General features: G+C 44.5%; 1 protein-coding gene across 2 annotated transcripts in view; it reads right to left on the reverse strand.

The window, feature by feature from the left end:
• The window catches only part of CIITA (class II major histocompatibility complex transactivator), a 122,469-nt gene that overhangs the window by 51,807 nt on the left and 45,174 nt on the right, over nucleotides 1-25,488 (reverse strand). For both annotated transcript variants that reach the window (XM_040439820.1, XM_040439821.1), the window contains exon 2: nucleotides 714-812. In XM_040439820.1, the coding sequence (XP_040295754.1) occupies nucleotides 714-812 (99 nt within the window). The remainder of the gene's footprint in view (nucleotides 1-713; nucleotides 813-25,488) is intronic.

The raw sequence follows: 25,488 nt of genomic DNA on the forward strand, positions 1-25,488 counted from the left end.
TGACCACCTCTTCATTAACTTCTACTTCATGAATTGATATCTGACCCTGATCCTATCATGTGGAGATATGATAGCCTAAGACAATTCACTGAGGCAAACCCTATAAAGATTTTTAATTGAAAAACCCACATGGAACAATTTTCTGATAAAATATTATTGGGGTCTTTCATAACTGATCTGCGTGACTACAATGAATTTCAACATTTCCTGAGAAAACTTTGAAGTCCATTATTTTTAAGCTTGATTCTGAAGAAGATTAAAGTCCTCAAACAGTAATTTAAATCTGACACAAGGAAGTTGGACTTGAAAAAAAATATTCCCTAATATTAATCACAAGTTTACTCATGATAAAATACACGGCAGGAAAATAACAAGTAGACTTTGTGCAGGTCTTGCTTATATCCATGAGCGGACTGGCCATAAAACCTATACGGAAATTTCCCAGTGGGCTAATGCCCAGACGGCCACCCAAGCCCTTTTGGTCACCAGCCAGGTATGTAAAGACCTGATGCCCTCAGCATAAATTAATGTATTGCCATCCTCAGGACGATGATACAGTTTCATACTATGGTTTTAGTGGCAGTATTTTGTCCTGCATTACAACATGGGGCCACTTTAATTTTTTTTCCAGGGCCACTTTAAGTTCTCAGTCCGCCCCTGCTTATATCCAATTAAACTAGCGATTGAGTATACCTAAATAAAATGCTACTGACCTTCCATATCCGCATCCTGTAATGCACATGCTACATCGAGATCACTGTATAACAGTTTCAGACAGCTCTCTGTTGAGTGCACGACTGATAGGTCATCAACTGTAATAAATAAAGATCATAAAATACAGTAAATGTGGAGAAAAATCTAGGATTGTTCATGTCTTCCGGGCAGAAATGGCCTGGTGCTCAAATGAGGGTAATGTGTTGTAGTATGATAAACAGGATAAAGTGACATAGGGCTGCACATATTAAATATATCTATTGTCATGTTTTCCTATTTAGATATCGCTTGTTGGAATACCGCTTTATTGCCGTTTACACCATTCATATATACATGTAATTCTAACAGCTACAGGCACAACATAAGAAATTGCACAACTTCCTCCTGTGGTAAGGAATCTGCCTCCCTACCTAAATGACTTATTATATCGAAACCGCCTTAAACATAGCTTTTCTTGCCACATCAAACTTCTAGATTTCAAACCGTACCACCCAGGCTGTGATATTCCCATGCGTGTGTGTGCTTGTACAAGGACACATGTGGCTTCATTAAAAATCCTATACTAAACTCTTAGGGCTCGTTCACACGAACGTGTGAAGCCCGTGCCCGTGCTGTGGACTGCAAATTGCGGTCCGCAATGCACGGGCACTGTCCGTGGGGCAGGCGCATGGGGATCGCAGACCCATTCACTTGAATGGGTCCGCGATCCTTTCGTTCCACAAAAAGATAGAGCAAGTTCTATCTTTTTGCGGTGCGGAAGCACGGAACGGAACCCCAGAAAGCACTCCGTAGTGCTTCTGTATTGTTCCGTTCCGCACCGTTCCACATCTCCGAATTTTCTGAGCCATTGAAATGAATGGGTCCGCATCCGTGATGCGGAATGGCCACGGAACGGTGCCCGTGTATTGCGGATCTGCTATTGCGGTCCGCAATATGGCAACGGGCATCACACATTCGTGTGAACGAGCCCTTAGTCTGCACTGCCTTAGGCCTCTTGCACGCGAACGTATTTTCTTTCCGTGTACGTTCCGTTTTTTTTGCGGAACCATTCACTTCAATGGGTCCGCAAAAAAAAACGGAAGTTACTCTGTGTGCATTCCGTTTCCATATGTCCGTATTTCTGTTCCACAAAAAAATAGAACATGTCCTATTATTGTCCGCATTACGGACAAGGATTGTACTGTTCTATGAAGGGGCAGCTGTTCCGTTCCACAAAATATGGAATACACATGGATGTCATCCGTATTTTTTGCAAATCTGTTTCTTGCGAACTGCAAAATACATATGGTTGTGTGCAAAAGGCCTTAGGGCAATATCATATCAGAACTTGAGACTGCATTAGCAGTACCCCATGCCATCACCCTCAGAAGGAAGGCTGTGATTTGAGAGAGAACCCCAATCTAGACCATTTAATTCCTTTAGATGCCGCGGTTAATAGTGACCAAGGCATGCAAGTGATCAAAATAAGAGGAGAGGGTTTGCTTTGTTTTTCTATCATGATTGTGGGGAGCAGTGGTTAAATGTTTCAGGCAGAGGCTTAAGGCAGGCCCTCATAACTAATGTATGTTGTTATATTAGCACTTCCTAACAGGTGCCTGTGAATTTTAACCAATCCATTGGAACATGGAAGCAAAAAAGGAAAATAAAGTAGTTAAAGTGTAACTGTCATATATATTTTTTTATTTGCTAGTTTATCAGAGCTAGGCACGTATACCTGAGTTAGTGTGTCAATGATTGCTGAAAGATCCGTAATTACCTTCTAATAACAGCTTTCATTAATATCCCCTGCCCCTTTCCACTGGTCCCTTAAAAAACCATTGCTAGGGCTTGTCTGTCTTCCCTTTAGTATAAACAGAAGACAGAGGGGCATTGCATTCCTGCGTTAGGCCTTAGAGTGAGGAGGTGTCTCTCTCAGTAATCCAAACTGATTGGCTGGCAACAGTGGCGTGCCTAGGGTGTTTCCTCTTCTCCTCCATTTGACCCAGACCGCCATGACAAATTCTTTCAGCCGCATCTCGTCTCTACAGAGTTTGTAATACAGACACGTTAGATTTCTCCGTTTTTCCATCAACCTCCCCATCCTGGTGTCCCCACAGTGTCATCCTGCTGCCACCCCCCAATACTGTGCCCGTTGTGCCCCCCCAATGCCCCAGGTACTACACTGCTGAAAAAATAGTGACCCCAGTAGACATAATTGAGGTCATTTATCAAACTAGTGTAAAGCAGAACTGGATTTCCAAAAGAGCTGTCAAATATGAAAGGTGGAATCTGATTGGCTACTATGGGCAACTAAGCCAGTTCTACTTTACACCAGTTTAATAAATTACCCCAAATGTCCCTATAGTGTCCACAGCAGCTATAATGTCCCCTAGAGTGCCCCTAGTAATAATAACACCCTATATTGTGCTCCAGGCAATAATCCCTGTTTAGTGTCCCCAGAAATAATAGAATTGCCCCTACAGTGCCTCCCCAATAGCAACGCCCCTCTCGATGCCCCCATATAGTAATTTCCCCCACACTGCATCCCATAGTAATCCTCCCATAGTAATTTGCCCCTCCACACAGTAATTTCCCCCACACTGCCCCCATATAATAATTTCCCCCACACAGTAATTTCCCCCACACTGCCCCATACAGTAGTTTCCCCCACACTGCCCCCCCCTAGTAGCTTCCCCCCACACTGCCCCCACACAGTAGTTTCCCTCACACTGCCCCCCCCCCAGTAATTTCCCCCACACTGCCCCCCCAAAGTAATTTCCCCCACACTGCCCCCACACAGTAATTTCCCTCACACTGCCCCCATACAGTAGTTTCCCCCACACTGCCCCCACACAGTAGTTTCCCTCACACTGCCCCCCCCCCAGTAATTTCCCCCACACTGCCCCCCCAAAGTAATTTCCCCCACACTGCCCCCCCAAAGTAATTTCCCCCACACTGCCCCCAAACAGTAATTTCCCCCACACTGCCCCCCCCAAAGTAATTTCCCCCACACTGCCCCCAAACAGTAATTTCCCCCACACTCAGTAGTTTCCCCATACTGCCCCCATACAGTAGTGTCCCCCACACGGCCCCCATACAGTAGTTTCCCCGACACCTCTACATGGTAATTTCCCCCACACTTCCCCCATATAGTAATTTGCCCCACACAGTAGTTTCCCCCACATTGCCCCATATAGTAATTTGCCCCCCACATCCCTCCCATAATTATTGCCTCCACACAGTAATCCCTCCCATAATAATTGGCCCCCACACAGTATCCCACCATAATATTTTCCCCCCACATGTCCTCTGTGCGCATAAAATAAAAAACAAAAATAAATAAATAAAAGCTAAATACTCACCTATGTCCAGGCGCATGCACACAGAGGAAGGCACGCACACCTCACTGGGATTTCACTACCGCATAGGCCTCAGGCAGGGAACTATGCGCTCCCGTGCCCCGCCGTAGTATGTGGGCGTCAGCGCTCCAGCAATGAGCCCTTCCATCTGTATTGATGAAAGCGCTCATTGCTTCTGGCACCCCTCTGAGAGTCGGCTATCTGCTGGCTATTGCAAGTGTGTATGTGAAGTGAGGGAAGGCAGTTTTGGCCTCAGAGAAATGGCAGAGGAGCCTTCTTGAGAAGATCCTCATAGGTGATGGACCATGGGATGAGCGCAGTGACGTCACCAAAGGTCCTTTTCTCCCAAGTCCTCAAAGAAGAAAAAAGAAGACAAGCCGGGCTGCGCGAACAAGTGGATGAGGTGAGTTTAATTGTAAAAAAAAAATTTAACACCTCCATCCCTAATTTACTTAGCATTCTGTATTAAGAATGCTATTATTTTCCCTTATAACCATGTTATTAAATTGAGTCCTTTGGACTATTTTTATATTTTTTATATATGCTGTTATAGGTTTTACCAAGTTTTATGTATTAAGTATTGATACGTTAAGATTGATGAAAAAATATATGAATTGTACATAATTAGCCTTTATACATTTAATTAAAACTTAGATTTCAGTACAGTCATGGATGACAGAGCGCATGTTAATTCTTGGGCACCAGGACGACAAAAACAGTCTAAAGTGCCCTATACTTGTTTCTAATACAAGGTGCAATCCTGTTAAATTGATAGTAATGAAGAAAGGTTAAAGGGTTATTCCCATCTTGGGCCCGCAACTATTCTTAGAATGGAGCCCGAAAAGTGCCGGAGGGTGCACCGCGCATGTGCAGCCGCCCTCCATTCGTTCCTAATGGAGCGCCGAAAATAGCTGAGCGGTGCCCTCGGTTATTTTCAGAAGTCTCTTTGAAATGAATGGGAAGCGCACCAAAAAGCTCGCCCACCGATCTATTCACGTCTATGGTGCATACAGAAATAGCCAAGCTAGCGCTCAGCTATTTTCGGCGCTCCTATAGGAATGAATGGTTGCGCATACACTTTGCGGGGCTCCATTCTAAGAATAGGTGTGGGTCCCTATCAGAAAGTTAGGGGCATATCCTACAGATATGCCCCCAATGTGCAAGATGGGAATACCCCTTTAAAGGAGTTACCCATGGAAAACAGTATATCTCAAACTGAACATGTGAAATTAGGTATATCTGCAATATACCATACATGAATTCAAATAATGTTTATTTGCCAGGATGACTAGTTTTTCTCATGTGTCCCCAATCCTGCGTCCACCTGCACCAGCCGGCAGAGGAGGACATGCATTCACCATGCACCTTGATTTCCCTGCTCTCCTTCGCGCTGTGCACAAAACTCCAAAGAAAGGAAAAGGCATGCAACCATTATCATTGTCTTCTTTCATTGATCCAGATGGCAACTTTATCAGAGTAGGATAAAAGGTCTATTGAGGGCAGACTCCAGGGTAGACAGATATCCTGGATTCTTTCTGCCATATACTATTTATACTTATGAATGGAAGGTTTTATGTAAATTCATACATAAAATTGCTATTAAAGGGGGTTTGCAGAAGTTAACTATTGATGGCCTATACCCAGAATAGATCATCAGAATCTGATCGGTCAGGGCCTGATCCACAGCACCCCCACCAATCAATACTTTGAAGAGGCTGCAGTCTCTTCCTAGGCCAGTGTCGTCACGTTCATTGGTCACTTGGCCTAGTTGCAGCTCAGTCACATTCAAGTGAATGGGCCTTCTGAAACCAAAATTCTGGCTTAAAAAATGAACAAAATTGGGGCTTTGCGACTTTTTGCCTCACTCATGCAAAATTTTGGGACTTTTTGTATCTTTTCAACATGTTCTGAAGTTTGAAAAGTGGGTGTGATTGCTATATTTACCGTATTAGTTTCACTACAGATTTATCACTGAGACTTGAAGTGGAGAGGGGTCGGCGCGGCAGGAGATGGTGAGCCAGAGCGCGGCTGCTAAACTCAGTAAATATGCCAGATTGGACGGTGGAGTGGGCGATTCGGCCAGTGATAAAGGGACTGATATACCTACCTCCTCTGATCAGGAGGACGGATCCATGGACGGTGATGACCCGGTTTTTTCCGGTCAGCCGGTGCCCAATTCTGCGGTCCCTGAAATAGTTCCAGCAGACCTGCGGGCTGATTCTATAAGGGAGCCCACACTGAAAGATATAATGGTGGCAGTGGCAAGCTGCAACAGTACCCATAAAGTGCTTGCAGTACAAGTTGGCAGCCTGAGATCAGATGTGTCCATAATCAGGCATGACCTGCATAAGATTTCTGAGCGTACTTCAGATTTGGAAAAGAGGGTGTCCTCACTGGAAGATGTTATTCAGCCCTTGCAAATGGCGTCACAAATGAATGGGAAAGATATAGCTGCCTTATACGCCAAAGCGGACGATTTAGAGAACAGATCGCGGAGGAATAATTTGCGAATTGTTGGAATGCCAGAAAAAACAGAAGGGGCCAATGCTACAGAGTTTGTGGAGAAATGGCTGCACCAGTTATTCCATGAGAAGGGCCTATCTTCCCTGTACGCGGTTGAGCGGGCGCACAGAGTCCCGTCGCGGCCGCTCCCGCCAGGCAGGCCTCCTCGCCCCATACTGGCGAAGATTTTACACTTTAAAGATCGGGACACTATCCTACGCCAGTCAAGGGACAATGATGAGATGGTCATGAATGGGGTCAGAGTGTCCATTTATCCGGATTATTCCAATGAGGTACAGCGGAGGAGGAGCAGATTTATAGATATAAAGAAAAGGCTCAGAGCGCTACAAGTTCCGTACGCCATGTTGTTCCCGGCTAGATTGCGAGTGGTGGCATTGGGATCCACCAGATTTTTTGAGGACCCTGATGAAGCGACACAGTGGCTGGACGTCCACGAGAGGCAATTGAGAAGTGGGGCCCTGGACACTTGAAGGAAATAGTTTGCAGTTTGTGTTCACTTTATATATGCATAGGATTGCACCCTAATGTCACTTTAACGTTATACCTGTTATAAAGTGTATTGAGTGTTGCTACCACATGGTAGATCCTGATGCAGGAGTAGGAAGTTGGGATAAGAAATGGATTTCCCAGTTGTGGAGAGGATTCTCTACCTGAGGGAGAGTGTTGGAATCAGAAATGATTTTTGTTCAGCATTGGGCATGGTGCTTACAGATTGCCCTGCGTTAGAGTTGGATGTTTGGGAGGGGGGGGTTGGGGTTACTGTTCAAAGTAGTCTGATCACTGGGGAGGGGGAGGGACGGGGGGGAGGGCGACGGGTCAGAGATGGGCGAGGGGCGTGAATTATGTGAGAGTGACATTAGTATGGAGTGTGAGATTCAAACATGCTGTAATCTTTCATCATGACACAGGTGATTAAAGTGTTGAGCTGGAATGTGAGGGGAATGGCTGATGCACGAAAAAGACAATGTATATTTCAATATTTGGGTCGGTTTCAGCCAGCTATCTGCTGCTTGCAGGAAACGCATTTGTCCAATGATAATGTGAAGTGGCTGAACAAAAATTGGGTAGGTCATGTGGTACATGCAATCCATTCCTCTCACTCCAGGGGCGTAAGTATGATTGTGCATAAAAGTATAAGGTACGAACATCTGAAGCAATGTGTGGATGCTGAGGGCAGGTATGTGTGTGTAGTGTGCAAGATTGATGGGATCCAGGTGGTGTTGGTGTCAGTGTATGTGCCTCCACCTTTTGCTTCCCCTTTAATAAGGGATATTATGACCTTTGTGGCGGACTTCCCTGGACTGCCGTGGCTGCTAGTGGGGGACTACAATTGTACATTGAATGACTCCATAGATAGGTGTCGGGTAGAAGGTGCCAGTGGATCACCGGGGAGTGTGGCTCTAAAGAATATTATGAGGGAAACTGGCTTACTTGATGTTTGGAGGCTGCGCAACCCGGATAAGCGGGTGTTTTCATGTAGATCTGCTACGCATCATTCATTATCACGCATAGATCTGGCTTTGGTTAATGATGTTATGCTGCCATTGATAAGAGATGTTGTTTATCACCCTCGGTCGTTGTCTGATCATTCCCTGGTGCAGGTTGATTTGTGCCTGGGCGTGCTTAGGCAGGGACCGAGGCTGTGGAAATGTAACCCGCATTGGCTGAATGTACTTGGTGATCTGTCTGAGATTACTCGGGAGGTCAGGGAGTACTTTTCTATTAATGGAGGGACGGCTTCAATTCACGGAGTATGGGATGCCATGAAAGCGTTTCTGAGAGGGGTACTGATCAAAGAAATAAGTAAGCATAAATCTAAATCCAGAGAGGCGGATGTTAAAGCTCATGTACAAGTGACTGAGGCTGAAAGGGAGTTTGGTAGAATCCCCACCATGGCTAATAGTGAGGCGCTGGAGGTAGCTCAGGAACAACTGAGGTGTCACCTACTACAGGCTGCGGATAGGAAGCGTAGTTTCTATCGCCAAAGATCCTTTGAGGAGGGAGAGAAAGTTGGGCATTTGCTCTCAGTGGTTTCTCAGGCACAGAGGGGTTCTTCTTGTATACAAGAGCTAATGGATGGTAATGGGAATAGTAGCCAGGATACAAAAGGGATATTAGATATTCTAAAAGGTTTTTATGTCTCTCTCTATGCTTCCAAGGCGTCTAGCTCGGATGAGGCCTTGTCCGCCTTTCTGGCTGAGGCTCAGTTATCAGTGTTATCAGAGGAGGATAGGGAGAGACTGGAAGAGCCGATCACGCTGGAGGAGTTGGAGGTAGCTCTTGGGGGGATGGCGAATGGTAAGGCGCCGGGGGCAGACGGTATACCAGTGGAGGTGTATAAAAAATTGCAAGGGATACTTCTTCCTGAATTACTTAAGGTTCTTGAATATTCTCTGGAGACGGGTTCGCTACCACATTCTATGCAGGAGGCTATCATAGTAGTTATTCCTAAGCCTGGGAAAGATCCCAAAGTTCCTGATTCTTATAGACCAATTTCGCTATTAACAGCAGATGTGAAGCTCCTGGCGAAGGTGTTGGCGAACAGGCTGTCCAGGGTAGTACTTACTATAGTGCACCCGGATCAAACGGGCTTTATGCCTGGGAAATCGACTGCTATAAATATCCGTAGAGTATATGCCAGTCTGAATATTCCAGCAGATAATGGAGGAGATAGGGCCTTACTTGCGTTAGACGCCGCCAAGGCATTCGACAGTGTTGAATGGAACTACCTATGGGAAACATTGAGAGTCATGGGCTTTGGTACTCGATTTATTCAGTGGGTGAAAGTGTTGTATTCAAGCCCAAAGGCACGGATCAGAGCTAATGGGGGGCTGTCAGATGGCTTCTCTTTGGCCAGAGGCACCAGACAGGGGTGCCCATTGTCACCCTTGTTGTTTGCGTTAGCAATTGAACCACTTGCAGCCCTTATCCGCCTGTCACCTCATATTGTGGGGTTTAGATATGGTGAGACGCGAAATAAAGTGGCAATGTATGCTGATGACACTATGTTATTTTTGGGTGACACTGGGGGCTCTCTAGATGCGGCCATGGCTTTAATAGATAAATTTGGTGGCTTCTCTGGGCTTCGGATAAACTGGCAGAAGTCTGCCTTGATGCCGGTAGATGGACAGGCACTCTCTGGTGTGTAGGCAGATAGTTTGATTCCCTGGGTGGGCAAGTTTAAATATCTGGGGCTATATATAACACCTAGACTGCTAGATTTTGAAGAGCTTAATTTAACTCCTTTGCTAAATACCTTCAGGCTTAAGGCAAGGACATGGGGTAGACTCTTTTTGTCGGTGGTGGGCAGAGTGAATCTCCTAAAAATGGTAATGATGCCTCAGTTACTATACATATTGAATAATGCCCCTGTATGGATCCCAGTGGAGAGATTTAGGAAAATACATTTGATATTTAGAGATCTTATCTGGAAATATGGTCAAGCTAGGATTAAGCTGGAGACGCTGCAATATCCCAAGTCTGAAGGTGGCTTGGCTGTCCCTAACGCCTGGATTTATTTCTTAGCCTCTCAGTGTCAACATTTCAAGGGTTGGATGGAATTTCAGCTACCAGATGTGACGGGGAAGATACTGCAACACTGGTTGGGTAGTAGGGATCTTATGGGTATTCTGGAAGGCGCAGGGATGCATGGGGGGAGAGAGAAAGTGACGCTTATAGAGCTTATGAAAAAAGTGTGGGCAAAGGTGAAATTGATCAGGGGAGTTGGTGGGGTAGGAGAGCTTTCCCCAATATGGAACAATAACTTGATGCCAGAGTTCATTTCTCTATCAGGAGTCCGAAATTGGGAATCCTATGGAGTAATGAGGATAGGTTAATTGATTGAGACTAGTGTATTTAAATCATTTCAAGGTCTACAGCAGGAATTCAACATTCCCAAAGTGTGGTTCTATCAATACCTGCAACTGAGACACGCCTATGATGTCACGATGAGGAAGGGTTGCATTATAGCAAAAATGGATGTGGTCCATAAACTGGTTCTCCCAGCTGGAGGAAAGAGAGGTTTGATATCACAGGTGTATACTCTGCTTTTAGACAAATTTCTGATAGAATTCCCTCTTACTAGGATGAGAAAATGGGAAAAGGATCTGGGGGACATCCCTAAGGAACAGTGGGAAGATATATTGGAGGCAATCCCGAGAGTGTCTGTAAGTGAACAGGGCAAGTTGTCACAACTGTTTATCATCCACAGAGTCTACAAAACTCCAGTGTTTTTACGGAAAATTGGGATTAGAACTGATGACAACTGTCCAAAGTGTATGGCGGAAGGTGCAGATCTATTTCAAAAGCTTTGGTCTTGTCCAGTGCTAAGTAGATATTGGGACGAAGTGTTGACTTTGATTAATCGTAACCTGGAGTTGAGGGTGCAGAAGGACCCAAAGATATGTGTGCTGGGATATGTGAAGGAGATTGGTGGGGGAGAGGCGGTCAAGGTGGCAGTTGGGAGACTACTGTATGTGGCCAGGAAATTGATTGCCTTTAGGTGGATCCAGGGGAGTCCGCCAACTGTGGATGAATTTGTGAGAAAGGTGCATGATATGTTAACATTAGAGAGGGGAGTGTTTGTTAGGAGGGGATGTCCTTTGAAGTTTGAAAAGTTGTGGAATGAATGGTTGTCTCACACCCATGTTGTAATATAAAAGGTCTTGGAAATTCATGCTCTGTTTTGGGGGGGGGGGGGGGGGTTGGCAGTTGGGAGAGGGGGGGTGGGAGTTGTTGGGGTTTTAACAGTCAAATGACTCCGTAAATGGTTTGTCTTTATCTTGGTATATTCATTATGTACAATGACTGTGGAAGATGTATCAAATATATGGACATATGATAATGTTTTATACAATTGTGTGTATTTGAGATGTGGGGGGGAGAAAACACCAGAAAAATTGTGATGCAAATTGTATTGTGATATACCAACTTTATTTGAACAATAAAAAACGATTTGATTGAAAAAAAAAAAAACAATGTGCGATATTTAAAAAAATTTGGTGCAAAGTACTCCAATGCAGACTCAAGCAAATCTGACTCCCCTAATGATAAATTCCCCCCATCAGCTCTGGCTTTTCCACTAATTGGGCTACTACAACCATAATTGCACAAAAATACTCATAGCCGTATAGAAAATGTCATAAACTTACCTGTCCGAGCTCCAGCGACACAATACTCGGCACAGCCACACCGGGAGAAATGGGCTGCTGAGCCATGCCCCCCTATGACGCGACAGTGTCCTTAGTAACAGGATGCAATGCTTTGTTTCTCCCTGCATCAGGCGTGTGCTGGTAGATTAGCAGTGGGCTGATTTACTCAGCTGCTTTATTACTGTGCACTAGTGTTCTGACTAATGGACCGCCGATTAATGGACCTATCAGGTTCTGATCCTGGGACTCGGTGCTCTATTTAAACCCCTTCCTGGTTATATACCCATGCCAGTGATAGTCTTGTTTGGGATCACTAGCTAGGTTCCTGGTTCTTGGATTCATTTGGATTGCTCATGTTTTTGACCTCGGCTCGTCCTTTGACTTTGACCACGCTCAGTCTCTCGTAATTTGTACCGTGTATCCGTCTGGTTCTGACGTCGGCTTGTATTTTAACCACTCTCGTTTTTGTAATGCATTGTCCCCCTGGTTCTGATCCATTTACATCCAACTCTGTCTGTGTGTCGTTTGTCTCTAGGTATTTGTCTATCTCTGCACCTTAGTAGTATAGGGAAGTCGACCAGTTGCGGTCTTGCTACCTAGGGCACTGCAAGTATGCAGGGAAAGCGTGCTGGATTCTAGGTTTGGGCTCACTGTCCGTGTCTTAAGGTAAAAACTTAAGAGATATTCTGTCATTATTGCGAGAGATTTATCAAAACTGGTGTAAAGGAAAACTGGCTTAGTTGCCCATAGCAACCAATCAGATTCCACCTTTCATTTTTCAGAGCCCCTTTGGAAAATGAAAGGTGGAATTTGATTGGTTGCTCTGGGCAACTAAGTCAGTTTTCCTTAACATCAGTTTTGATAAATTCCCCCATTGTTTCTGATTATTTATTATACCATGAATTAGTATGCACAGTAATATACTGTATGTTATAACTATAGCAATATCTGTAATTATGTGTGTATAACACATCATGCCTGCAAAAAATGTAACCACCTGCAGGATGTTATCTACTGTACCACAAAGATTGCTCTAAACTCGTGCCACACTGGATAAGTAAGTGTTGTGCCCCCACGCCATTACTCCTCTCCAGAGACTGTGATATTTTTGCTCATATGTCACGGTACATGAACAAGTTTCCTTTAAGAAGGAAGTTACCCCGGCTATGGTATCTGTGTATCTTCATGTCATGTGCTTTACAGGAAGTCACCTGTTACCGGATCACACACCCACTACAGTAAAAATGTGAAATAAAGTTCCAGGCGTAAATAGAAGTGGAGGATTTTATGAGTGATTCCGATCCAAAAACATTGCATTACGAGTTAACCCTTTCAGCCTCTGAAGATTTTCCATTTTTTGCGTTTGTCTTTCACTCCCTGCCTTCCCGGATCCATAACTTTTTTTTATTTTTCCAATCACATAGCCGTATGAAGCCTTTTTTTTTTAAGTTGCACTTTCAAATGGCACCATTTAATATTGCATACAATAGAGAGGGAAGCTGGAAAAAAAATTCCAAATGGGAGGATTTGGAAAAAAAATTCAATTCCGCCACAGCTTTATGGGTTTGTTTTTATAGCATTCCCTGTGCAGTTTCCTTTCATCGCCACATTTTTTTACCTCCTTTTTTATAGTTATGTCTCCGGAGCTGTGTGAGGGCAATTTTTTTTGCAGGGAGATCTGTAGTTTTTATTTGGGAATGCGTATGACTTTATTAAATTCTTGGGGGTAAAGCAATGAAAAATGGTAAATCAACAAATTATTATTATTTTTTTTCGTTATGGTGTTCACCGTACAGGATAAATATGTTTAAACAGTTTAGGTATTTTGTGATGCCTATGTTTTTTTTTTTGCTTGTTTTTATTTTAATTATGTGGAAAGGGGGGTAAATAGAATTTTTATTATTCCAACCTCAGCCATTAAAAGATGGGATGGGAATAATCTTATAACGAAAGTGGGAGAAAACAATGGGATAGATTTATCAATGTATTTACCGTATTTTTCATATTTTACCACATTTATGAAGCCCCTATATAGCTTTAGAATCACACTGAAGACATCCTGGAGTTCTCAATCTTTTATTTAAAAACCAAGGACACAATATTCACTTATGTACAATAAAATGAGAAAAACACACAAAAAAACAAACATTCTCAGTATGGATATTTCTTCAGAACACATTCCCAGGATCAACACTTTTATCTTTTATCATATATGTTCTTTTCAGAGTTTATACAATGTGTCCCTATTCATTGCACGGGAGCATCTTGCCCCCCAGAGACGGTAGACATACACTAAAATGATAACATACAGGGTCCTTTTACTCTATACATTCAGAGCTGCAGGAACCTAGTCATACATCACCCGTGCAGACATCTGCTCTCTCAGATGGGGGAGCGGTAACACATGGGATAATGTCTGCCAAACATTTTTTGTAATGACCTGGAGTTGTCTTTACCCTACTCCAGAATCATCAAGGTGTGGGCCTCTGTTACCAAAAATTAGTCTTAGGCCTCATGCACACGGCCGTTGGGCAGCCGTGGCCGTATTGCGGCCCGCGATCGCCGGGTTGGGAATTCACGGCCGCTGGCCGTGTGCACCCCACATCACGGATGCGGACCCATTCACTTGAATGAGTCAGCAATTCCGGAGATGCGAAACTGAGTCACGGAACGGAACACCGGAAGCACTACGGAGTGCTTCCGTGGTGTTTCTTTCCGTGGTTCCGCACCGCAAAAAAATATGACGTCATATTTTTTTGCAGTGCGGACATACCACGGACCCATTCAAGTTTAATGGGTCCGGCCCGCTGCATGGATGTTGCCCGTGCATTTGGGACCGCAATTGCAGTCCCCAATGCACGGAACGGCCGCACAACGGCCGTTTGCATGAGGCCGTAGAGTACTTTCACACTAGCGTTTTTCTTTTCCGGTATTGAGTTCCATCCTAGGGGCTCAATACCGGAAAAGAACTGATCCTAATGCATTCTGAATGGAGAGCAATCCGTTCAGTGTGCATCAGGATGTCTTCAGTTCAGTCACTGCACGGTTTTTGGACGGAGAAAATACTGCAGCATGCTGCGGTATTTTCTCCGTCCAAAGGTCCGGAACACTTGCCGGAATACTGGATCCGGCATTATTTTACGATTAAATGCATTAATGCTGGATCCAGCCCTAAGTGTTCCGGAAAAACGGATCTGGTTTTGCAGTCTGAGCATGAGCAGACCTTTAAAAATGTGAAAAAGAAAAATACCGGATCCATTTTTTTGGATGACAACCGGAGAGATGGATCCGGTATTGCAATACATTTGTGAGATGGATCCGCATCTGGATCAATCTACAAATGGTATCCGTTTGCATACAGATTGCCGGATCTGCCTGCCGGAATCCAGTGACGCTAGTGTGAAAGTACCCTAACCTGAATATAAAAAAATATATATAATATTAATAATAAAAATAATAATATTTTTTATTTCAAGTTCATTAGCTGGAGGCTATGGCACTAGAAGAACACATAGATGTAGTTCGTGTGGCTAAGACATGGTTGGATTCTTCGCATGACTGGGCTATTAGGCCTCTTTCACACGGGCGTCACGTGTGAGGGCCGAATAGGATGCGGATGTGTTGCGGTAAAATGGTGATGGGCCATGTGATGGACCATGTGATGAGCGCAGTGACGTCACCAAAGGTCCTTTTCCTCCAAGGTCCTCAAAGAAGAAGAAAGAAGACGAGACGGGCAGAGCGAACAAGTGGATTAGGTGAGTTTAATTTTTTCATTTTTTTAACCCCTCCATCCCTAATTTACTTTTGTATTAAGAATGCTATTATTTTCCCTTATAACCATGTTATAAGGGGAAATAATAAAGATCGGGTCCCCCTCCCGATCGTCTCCTAGCAACCATCCGTTAAAATCGTACTGCATCCGCACTTGCTTGCAGATGCTTGCGATTTTCACGCATCCCCAGTCATTTCTATGGGGCCTGCATGGCTTGAAAAACGCACAATATAGAGCTTGCTGCGATTTTCACACAACGCACAAGTGATGTGTGAAAATTACCGCTCATGTACACAGCCCCATTGAAGTGAATGGGTCCGGATTCAGTGCGGGTGCAATGTGTTCACCTCACGCATTGCACTCGTGTGGAATTCTCGCCCGTGTGAAAGGGGCCTAAATATAGAGAGTTTTATACTATTTAGAAAAGGAGGTGGCGTGCCCCTGTATGTGAGGAGTGATCTGAAGACAAGTGTGAAAGAGGCAATTGTGGGTGAGGATGGTGAGGATGTGGAAACCTTGGTGTATAATACTTGGTGTAATCTATAGACCCCCCACATAACAGAGAAGATAGAAGCGCAACTGTATAACCAAATAGTGCGGGCGGCACAGGCTGGTACAGTGGTCATAATGGGAGATATTAACTTCCCAGACATTGACTGGGGTCATGATTCTACCTCCACCACAAAGGGGAGAAAAGTCCTCAACTTGCTGCAGGACCACTTTATGGGCCAGTTTGTAGAAGCTCCTGCTAAGGGCAATGCTCTGTTGGATCTGGTAATTTCTAATGATGCAGAGCTTGGTGGAAACATTAGGCAAATGTGGTGCCCATATTCAAAAAAGTATCTAGGTCCTTCACAGGTCATTATAGACCAGTTAGTTTAACTTCTATTGTGGGAAAAATGTTTGAAGGACTCTTAAGAGACTATATACAGGAGTATGTGACTGTAAATAATATAAGTGATAACCAACATGGGTTTACCAAAGACAGAAGTTGTCAGACTAACCTGATTTGTTTTTATGAGGAGGTGAGTCGTAGCCTGGACAGAGGGGCGGCTGTGAATGTAGTGTTTCTGGATTTTGCAAAGGCTTTTGATACTGTCCCTCATAGACGTTTAATAGGTAAAGTAAGGTCTATAGGCTTGGAAATTATAGTTTGTAATTGGATTGAAAACTGTCTGAAGGACCGTGTCCAGAGAGTTGTGGTCAATGATTCCTATTCAGAATGGTCCCGGGTTATAAGTGGTAAACCCCAAGGTTCGGTGCTGGGTCCTCTGTTATTTAATTTATTTATTAATGATATTGAGGATGGGATTAATAGCACCGTATCTATTTTTGCAGATGACACTAAGCTGTGTAGTACTGTACAGTCTATGGAAGATGTCCATAAACTACAAGCTGACTTGAACACTCTGAGTGATTGGGCATCAACTTGGCAAATGAGGTTCAATGTGGACAAATGTAAAGTTATGCATTTTGGTAGAAATAATCTCTGTGCTTCATATGTCCGAGGTGATGTAGCACTGGGAGAGTCACTTGTAGAGAAGGATTTGGGTGTCCTTGTGGATGGTAGATTAAATAACAGCATACAATGTCAATCAGCTGCTTCTAAGGCCACCTGGATATCATGCATTAAACCAGGCATGGACTCGTGGGACAGGGATGTAATATTACCACTTTACAAAGCGTTTGTGCGGCCTCATTTGGAATATGCAGTTCAGTTCTGGGCACCAGTCCATAGAAAGGACGCTCTGCAGCTGGAAAAAGTACAGAGGAGAGAGACTAAACTGATAAGGGTCATGGAGGTTCTTAGTTATAAAAAATTATTAAAAAAATTGAATTTATTTAGTCTTGAGAAGAGACGTCTAAGGGGGGACATGATTAACCTATACAAACATATAAAAGGGCCATACAAAAAATACGGTGAAAAACTGTTGCACGTAAAATGCCCTCAAAAGACAAGGGGGCACTGCCTCCGACTGGAGAAGAAAAAGTTTAGTCTCCAGAAGCGTCAAAACCTCTTTATTGTAAGAACTGTGAAGCTGTAGAATAGACTTCCTCAGGACGTGGTCACAGCAGGAACAGTAGATAGTTTTAAAAAGGGTTTAGATGAATTTTTAAAAGTAAACAACATTAATGCTTAACAAAATGTGTAGAAATCTGAGTCTCACTTCCTTCTGGGATTCGCATCCCCACCTATCCCTTGGTTGAACTTGATGGACTTATGTCAACCGTATCAACTATGTAACTACGTAGTTAGCACAACGCGTTTTGCATTAACTTTGACCTCGTGATACCGTATTTTCATCTGTCGGTGAGCTCCCTCTATTAACTTTGCAGTTCCTTTTTGTTGTATACTCGGATCTTTGAATTATTTACTCAGTGGGAGCATTAGTGTGCCACTAATCCAATTCAGCAATTATCTGGAAATATCTCTAGATTAGCACAGCACTGAGCTACAAGACAGATCTATTTAACTACAGAGGCTAAAGCAGGCGATTGTCAGGAACGAAGCTTACCTTCCCGACAATCGCTTGCTCGTCAGAGGAGGAGACCACCACAGTTACATGCAGCGATCTCCTCCACAGTATGGGGAGGAGCGATTACTAATGCCATCTCTCAACCCCAATACAGAATCATTGATTAGACAGCACCATCTGCTGCCAGCAAACAACGATTTAGGTGTCTGCACAAATGATCCAATTACTCGACGAACGAGAGTGCACTATTAAATGTCTGTTACCGGGTCGTAGGATATTATATTGGTGAATCTTCATATTTTTATTATTTATTATTAAATTATTGATCATTATTTTAATTGTATTCAATAAAAAATTTCATTTTTATGGGAATATATGGCTACGGTTTTCAATATTTCATACATTTTATCTGCTCCTTCACCACTCGCGTTTGGTGCGGATCCGTCATGGATCTGCACAAACGCTTCCGTTCAGATAATACAACCGTCTGCATCCGTTCAGAACGGATCCATTTGTATTATCTGTAACATAGCCAAAACGGATCCGTCTTGAACACCATTGAAAGTCAATGGGGGACGGATGGGTTTTCTATTGTGTCAGATTGTGTCAGTGAAAACGGATCCGTCCCCATTGACTTACATTGTGTGTCAGGACGGATCTGTTTGCCTCCGCATCGTCAGGCGGACACTAAAACGCTGCAAGCAGCGTTTTGGTGTCCGTCTCCAGAGCGGAATGCAAACGGAGGCAAACTGATGCATTCTGAGCGGATCCTTTTCCATTCAGAATGCATTAGGGCAAAACTGATCCCTTTTGGACCGCTTGTGAGAGCCCTGAACAGATCTCACAAGCGGAAACCAAAACGCCAGTGTGAAAGTAGCCTTATTTAAAGGGGTTATCCCATGAGTAATGTAAAAAATTAAAATAAGACATCATATAGTACATGACAATCTCTTTCTAAGGCCTCTTGCCCATGGCCGTGCTGCGAACCGCAAATTGCGGTCCGCAATGCACGAGCACCGACCGTGGCCCAGCCGCATGCGGATCGTGACCCCATTCGAATGCCTTTTTATGCCAAAAAATTGGCGTTTAGGGAATAATAAATTCCCCCTTTGTTCTCCAAGTATTCTTCATGCTCTGTTCAAGAGTTAAGCTACTGCAGTTGCAAAGTACATTGGGCGGTCCCTTAGGCCTCATGCACACAACCGTTTTTCGGGTCCGCATCCGAGCCGCAGTTTAGGCGGCTCAGATGCGGACCCATCACTTCAATGGGGCCGCAAAAGATGCAGACAGCACTCCGTGTGAAAAAAATATAGCATGTCCTATTCTTGTCCGTTTTGCTGACAAGAATAGGCATTTCTACAATGGGCCGTTCCGTAACGCAAATTGTGGAAGGCACACGGGCGGCTTCCATTTTTTGCGGATCCGCGGTTTGCGGACCGCAAAAAACGGCAAAGGTCGTCAGCATGTAGCCTTATAGAGAAGGCACCCCTTTTCAAAAAGACTCGGACGAGAACTCTGTTTGTCACCCTGTGGCCTAGGGTTGTGCTCCAATGTTGCAATGAATAAATGCACACTGCCGAGGGTTGTTGGACTTCTGTGAAAGGTAGGATTGTAGTGGCAAAGAGTGCAATTCCTATGCAAAGTGACTAGTGAAGTCCAGCATGTGGCATTTTGGCGGGGCAGGCTGTGGTAGAGCGTAGCCTCTCAGGGACTTATAGGTGACCAGTAGTAAGGGCTGATACCCGTCAGTCACTATCATGCAACCTGACTTGGTGAGCGCTTCTACAGATGTGAGTCCCTTGACCCCAATTCAAGGACTGCTCAAAAGTTCCGCCACTGTTAAGTACAAGTGTCAGTCCGGCAAGCCCATCTTATATGTTAATTGATTGTCTGAAGACAGGACCATACGATAATAATGGCAGCTGCATTACTTTTAGGAGATTTTCCGCTTTTCCTGATAACACATACTTGGTCATGCTCCAATACACACACCCGGGAAATTCCCCAAATACCCTTTTGATCAATATACTGACGAAACAATTTTTTTTCTGCATTCAATACTCTGAGTCAGATTTGTCTTGTAATGGAGCCAGCTTAGAATGGAAGATTTTGGCAGAGGTCCGAACTATAGATGCACATTGGTAACCCGCTAAAAAGTAGAAATATTGAGAGTCCCAGGGGAGGCGCAAGGGATGTGTCTGTAACACTTCACTAGTATTTGGTCTATTTTTACACTGCTCGTCTAAGAGGCTGTTCACGTCTCGTTTTTACAGTACGTTGAACAATTATGTTAGACATATGTGAAAAACATATACAAACTCATGCAATTTTATGATTAGCTTTATAGGTTTTTTAAGGTAAATGTTTGTGTCCGTTTTTTTTAAGTATCCCTTTTTTGTTGAAACTTTCATAGTTTCAAAGATTTTAAGAATTAAAGCCATCAATAGAAAATAATGGATACGTTTAAAGGGGTTATCTAAGAGTAAGACAGACCTTCTGCGACTTATCCCTGCTCACGCCAGGTCTAAAATTGTGGGCGTAGAAAAAGGTCGAAATGTCTCAGAAGCGGTCTTACATTTAGAACTGGCGGAGGATCCGCCGAAGTTATGGAGAGGCCATAACCTCGGCGGACCCACCGCCAGTCTTAATAAATTTGCCCCATAGTGTTACATTTCCACCCGTCTCTCGTTGACTACAATGTAAAAAAAAAAACATACTTTTCTATACTTTTTCTTTTGCCGTACAGAATAGCGTGGTATGTTACGGCATTCTGTCCTTCAAAAAAATAAAATATATTGAGACATAAAGAGGGGCAAACAAAAGTCAAAAGTATGCCCTTTTGAATTACAGTTTCCCAATTAAAGGGGTTGTCCAAGTTTTATTTATTGATGACCTATCCTCTATACCCCCGCCAATCAGCTGTTTGAAGAGGAGGCGCGCGCCGTGCTAGCGCTGCCTCCTCTTCATTGTTTACCTGCTCGCCGTTGCATCTGCAGTGGTGAGCAGGTGTAATTACACCCAAGCCGTCCCATTCATTTCAATTGTACGGATCGCTCCTATACAAGTGTATGGGAACGATCCATCCCATTGAAATGAATGGTACGGTTAGGTGTAATTACACCTGCTCACCATTGCAGACGGAACAGCGAGAAGGTAAACAATACAGAGGAGGCGGCGCTGGCATGGCGGGGGTGCCAGGTGTCGGACCCCCTCCGATCTTATATTGATGACCTATCCTGAGGATAGGCCATCAATAAATATAACTCGGACAACCCCTTTAAACTCTATGTGTGCGTCAAACAATACCTTTCAATACGTTTTTATTTTATTCACGAATATATGCTCGACGTAAAGCAAAACCGATACATGAACAGTCCCTTAAGTGAAAGACCAAACTGATTGGTCATGACTGCAGCTAAACAACTATCCATGGAGGTCAGTGGAAATGATCTACAACTATTTAAAATTAAAAGCATTTTAATTTAAAATTTCAAATTATAACGCATTACTGTTGGGGAACAATGTGAGGTAGCATAAAGGAGAAGGCTGTCATGCTACAGGCGCTATAGTGCTAATTTATCAACATGGTGTCCACCAAAATACTGGCTAAGGGTCCATTCACACGTCCGTGTGTGTGGATCCGCAAAACACGGACATCAGCGATGTGCGTTCCGCATTTTGCGTAACACACAACGCCAGCACTTAATAGAAAATGCCTTTTCTTGTCCGCAATTGCGGACAAGAATAGGACATGTTCTATATTTTTCGGGATCGGAATTGCGGACCCGGAAGTGCGGATTCGCAATTCCGTATCCGGGCAGCACATCGTGCTGCCCCATAGAAATGAATGGGTCCGCAATTCCGTTCCGCAAAATGCGGAACGAAATTGCGGAAGTGTGAATGGACCCTAACTGTGTAATGAGAAGATGAATATGGGTGCAAATAGCACAATCTGACTTGTTCTATTTTGACTATTTCTAATAGGACTATTGATAAACCCTTTTCACACTGTGCTGTTTTACCATGATCCTTTATGTTAAAGCCAGAACAGAATATACCATATGCAGTGGCATACATAGAGAAGTAAGGGCCCCATAGCAAGGATCAAACCGGGCCCCCCACACAGGACAGAAGGGTTTCTGCCTAAACCCCTTTCAATGACCCTTGGACCATTTTTCCACTGCTTAATTTACTAAAAGTTGTTCCTTTAGACTTAGAGGGTGAAGTCCTGACCAAGTTTTCACCTCCAGTAGAGGAGGGGATGATTCTAACTAAGACTGGATCCCCTCTTGCCCTGGGCCCCATAGCAATCGCAAGGTCTGCCGCTATGGTAGTTACGCCACTGACCATATGCTGGCTATATTCCTAAGGGTACTTCTGGCAGGCAGTTCCATTGCCGAAACTGTCTACCGGATCCAGAAATCCATGTGCAAACGGATAGCATTTGTTTCCGGATGTGGATCCGGCTGACAAATGCATTGAAATACCGGATCCGTCTCTCTGGTGTCATCCGGAAAAACGGATCCGGTATTTATTTTTTTCTCATTTTTAACCTGATCCGGTTTTTCGGAACACTTGGTACCAGATCCAGCATTAATACATTTCAATGGCAAGTGTTCCGGAATTTTGGCCAAAGAAAATACTGCATACCGCAAGAGGGACTGAACTGAAGACATCCTGATGCATACTGAACGGAATGCTTTCCATTCAGAATGTATTAGGATAAAACTGAAGCGTTTTTTACCGGTATTGAGCCCCTGTGACGGAACTCAATACCAGAAAACTTTAACGCTAGTGTGAAAGTACCCTTACATATCACATTTCAGCCTTCTGTCAGAGATATAATTAAAATGTATTTTTATAGATCGGTTCACCAAATGGTACTGTGTAGTGTAGGCATACAGTAGCATTCATTGTCCACAGGGTTCCATGTTAAAAAAAAAAGTGATGCTTCTGTAAAGGCTTCTTTATCAACCCTGAGTCAATACTAGTGCTGAAAACCTCCCCTCACACCCTCACGTTCCTACAATCCATCCTCAACTTTGCTGCCCGCTTAATCCACCTGTCCCGTCATTTCTCCTCCACCTCTCCCGTGATTTCTCCTCCAACTCTCCAATTATTTCTCCTGCACCTCTCCCCTTATTTCTCCTGCACCTCTCCCCTTATTTCTCCTGCACCTCTCCCTTTATTTCTCCTGAACCTCTCCCTTTATTTCTCCTGCACCTCTCCCCTTATTTCTCATGCGCCTCTCCCCTCATTTCTCCTGCACCTCTCCGCTCATTTCTCCTGCACCTCTCCCCTCATTTCTCCTGCACCTCTCCCCTCATTTCTCCTGCACCTCTCCCCTCATTTCTCCTGCACCTCTCCCTTTATTTCTCCTGCACCTCTCCCCTTATTCCTCATGCGCCTCTCCCCTCATTTCTCCTGCACCTCTCCCCTCATTTCTCCTGCACCTCTCCCCTCATTTCTCCTGCACCTCTCCCTTTATTTCTCCCCCACCCCATCATTTCTCCTGCACCTCTCCCTTTATTTCTCCCCCACCCCATCATTTCTCCTCCACCTCTCCCCTTATTTCTCCTCCACCTCTCAAGTCATTTCTCCTTTACCTTTCAAGTCATTTCTCCTCCACCTCTCACGTCATTTCTCCTCCACCTCTCACGTCATTTCTCCCCCACCTCTCACGTCATTTCTCCCCCACCTCTCACGTCATTTCTCCTCCACCTCTCACGTCATTTCTCCTCCACTTCTCACGTCGTTTATCCTCCACCACTCTTGTCATTTCTCCTCCACCTCTCCCATAATTTCTCCTCCACCTCTCCCGTTATTTCTCCTCCACCTCTCCCGTTATTTCTCCTCCACCTCTCCCGTCATTTCTCCTCCACCTCTCACGTCATTTCTCCTCCACCTCTCCCATTATTCCTTTTCCCCCTCCCGTTATTTCTCCTCCATCTCTCAAGTCATTTCTCCTTTACCTCTCACGTCATTTCTCCTCCTCCTCTTCCCTCATTTTTCCTCCTCATTTCCTATCATTTCTCCTCCTCCTCTCCTCTCATTTCTCCTTCACCTCTCCCCTTATTTCTACTCCACCGCACCTATCATTTCCCCTCAACCTCTCCCCTCATTTCTCCTTCTCCTCTCACGTAATTTCTCCTCCACCTCTCCCCTTATTTCTTCTCTCCCCTTATTTCTCCTGCACCTCTCTCCTTATTTCTACTCCACCTCTTCCGTCATTTCTCCTCCACCTCTCCCGTCATTTCTCCTCCACCTCTCCCGTCATTTCTCCTCCACCTCTCCCGTCATTTCTCCTCCACCTCTCCCGTCATTTCTCCTCCACCTCTCACGTCATTTCTCCTCCACCTCTCACGTCATTTCTCCTCCTCCTTTCCTCTCATTTCTCCTCCTCCTTTCCTCTCAATTCTCCTCCTCCTCCTCGCCTCTCATTTCTCCTCCTCCTCTCCTCTCATTTCTCCTTCTCCTCTCATTTCTCCTCCACATCTGCCCTTATTTCTACTCCACCGCTCCCGTAATTTCCTCTGCCCTCTCCCCTCATTTCTTCTCCTTCCCTCCTGTCTGCTAATCCCTTTACTGGTTTTCCACTGCCCAGCAAATTGAGTTCAAAATACTAACAATGCCATCCAAAATCTGTCCCCTCCATAAATTATTGACCTACTCTCCAGATACGACCCACACATAATTTCCAAACTACACAAGACCTTCTAACAGTGACATCCACAGAGCCCCCATAACAGTGACATCCACAGTGCCCCCATAACAGTGACATCCACAGTGCCCCCATAACAGTGACATCCACAGTGCCTCCATAATGGTGACCTTCACAGTGCTCTCATAACTGTGACATCCACAGTGCCTCCATAACGGTGACATCCACAGTGTCCTCATAACAGTGACATCCACAGTGCTCCCATAACAATGACATCCACAGTGCTCCCATAACAGTGACATCCACAGTGCTCCCATAACAGTGACATCCACAGTGCCTCCATAACAGTGACATCCACAGCACTCCCATAACAATGACATCCACAGTGCTCCCATAACAATGACATCCACAGTGCTCCCATAACAGTGACATCCACAGTGCTCCCATAACAGTGACATCCACAGTGCCTCCATAACAGTGACATCCACAGTGCTCCCATAACAGTGACATCCACAGCGATCCCATAAGTGACATCCACAGCGCTCCTATAACAGTGACATCCATAGCGCTCCTATAACAGTGACATCCACAGTGCTCCCATAACAGTGACATCCACAGTGCCTCCATAACAGTGACATCCATAGCGCTCACATAACAGTGATATCCATAGCGCTCACATAACAGTGACATCCACAGTGCTCCTATAACAGTGACATCCATAGCGCTCACATAACAGTGACATCCATAGCGCTCACATAACAGTGACATCCATAGCGCTCACATAACAGTGACATCCATAGCGCTCACATAACAGTGACATCCATAGCGCTCACATAACAGTGACATCCATAGC

This window comes from Bufo bufo, chromosome 7 (genome assembly GCF_905171765.1).
Source record: "Bufo bufo chromosome 7, aBufBuf1.1, whole genome shotgun sequence".
Lineage (NCBI taxonomy): Eukaryota > Metazoa > Chordata > Amphibia > Anura > Bufonidae > Bufo > Bufo bufo.